This window comes from Pundamilia nyererei, unplaced genomic scaffold, assembly GCF_000239375.1.
Source record: "Pundamilia nyererei isolate P.nyererei 1_Seehausen unplaced genomic scaffold, PunNye1.0 scaffold01961, whole genome shotgun sequence".
In the NCBI taxonomy this organism is placed as follows: domain Eukaryota; kingdom Metazoa; phylum Chordata; class Actinopteri; order Cichliformes; family Cichlidae; genus Pundamilia; species Pundamilia nyererei.
In genome coordinates, this window is record NW_005189362.1 from 5,729 (window position 1) to 7,482 (window position 1,754).

Consider the following 1,754-nt stretch of genomic DNA (forward strand, 5'->3'; position numbering starts at 1 on the left):
GGTGGAGGCCATATTTTAAAGCTGTTTTTCTAGACTAAATGAACAGTTTTAGACTCAACTCAAACTGCTACATTTTGCCCATAGTGAAAGTAGATGAGTTTGTTAGGTTTCCTCACACGCACAGGAAACCAGTAGTCACCTGCCATGTTGCAGAGGGGTTGGTTTCAGATGCACACATACACCTACTTTACAAAACGTAGCTCACATCTTAAGACAATGCTGCTACAAAGCAGTAACGCATGTTCGTGTGAAACCCACAATCATGAACAGCTCTGTGATTTTTACATACAAACTATAAAAGACACAATCTGTACTTCTATATTGTAATAACCAAGTCATCTGTGATTACTGTGAGATATGTTTTGCTTCTGTTACAACGTTATCTCAACAAACATAAGCACACAACACCAAACTGACAGAGGATGGCCCTGTGGTTATCACTTTCATTTCAGACTGTTTGAATGACACACTTCATTTTAATATTGTTGATAAGGTTTTCTGCATTCAGGATGATTCACCTTTTAATCATCAACACACTTTTTTTTAAAAATATATCCCTAAATGGCAAAAAATTTAAGTAAATAAAATCCGTGTCCGGCCACTGGTTTAAAATTTACATAGGCGGGGAACAGAGATGGATTTGGGGGTTGTTGCTGGTGGATAACGTGGTTGTCTGTAAGTGACACAGTATTTCCAGTGAGCAGGCCAGCTGCCAGAGCCCAGCTGCACATAAGTCACTGTGACTTCCATTAAGAGAAAGGCAGACTGTGAGCTGGCTGGAGCCTTAAAGGGGAAATAACCAGGGTGGAAACGCTTTACAACAGTGAAGCAACGGCTACATAATTAAGTTTTAATATACCCTCTGTATAACTGACGGTGAGAAAGCTAACCAAAGAACAATTGTATTTGTCAGCTGACTTAAAGGTTACTTAAAAATGCTGGAAAAACCCATTCTGGAAAGTTTCATTTATATTGTTAAAATATTAAAGGTCTCATTTAATAGCTGTAGTTCAATTTTAGCAAGCTTGTGAAAGTCTGGCGTACAGACTTGAGAATACTTAGCTCACTCCAGTAACTTCTCGGCAGGCTGAAAATCTCTCAGCTACATTTTAAACGTTTTTTTACATGGCCGACCAGCGCTGGCTCTCAGCTACTTACCGCTGAAAGAGTCTGTCGGGCTCATCTCAATTAAGCTGTCTTCTCCCGTTTTCCCCGTTAATCTGTGCATCTTGAGACACTCGCGAAGCCAAGCCGTTCTAATCCGCTCTGGTCTGGACTAATATATTCCGAGCCAGGCGTGTTATGTCTCGCCCGAACCGCTCCGCTTCACAGTCGATCCCCCTTCGGGAAGCCAAACGGCTGACTCACTCGCCAGGATGCCCTCCTTCACCCACTGACCGCTCACTGGCGCATCACCACAGCCTCAAGGGAGGCCCATGAGGGAAGTGCCTCCACGCTACTAGCCAATAGTCTTCGCCCGACGGTGAACAGACACTGCACCCAAGTGTCCACGTGCTATGTACACTGAACTAATTCAAGAAGATAGTCCAAGTGACAATATTACGCTTACCGTAGATAAAACACAAAAACAAAGAAACAAACTAATGGTAATTTAACACATTTACATTCAGTTTTTGTGTTAATAGTGTTAGATTGAATTGTATGTATTTGTTAAACGTATCTCTATGTATTTAACCTGAACTTTGCGCAATATGACCTTGACTGGTTTCTTTGTATTTTTCTAATAAAATTAT

General features: G+C 41.3%; 1 protein-coding gene across 1 annotated transcript in view; it reads right to left on the minus strand.

Moving 5' to 3' along the window:
• Positions 1-1,484, minus strand: part of LOC102194741 (anoctamin-5-like) — a gene marked incomplete at its 3' end in the record, with an annotated part of 7,069 nt that extends 5,585 nt beyond the window's left edge. The window contains exon 1 of the mRNA XM_005755572.1: positions 1,159-1,484. Coding sequence (XP_005755629.1) covers positions 1,159-1,228 — 70 coding nt within the window. The remainder of the gene's footprint in view (positions 1-1,158) is intronic.
• Between the last annotated feature and the right edge of the window lie 270 nt (positions 1,485-1,754).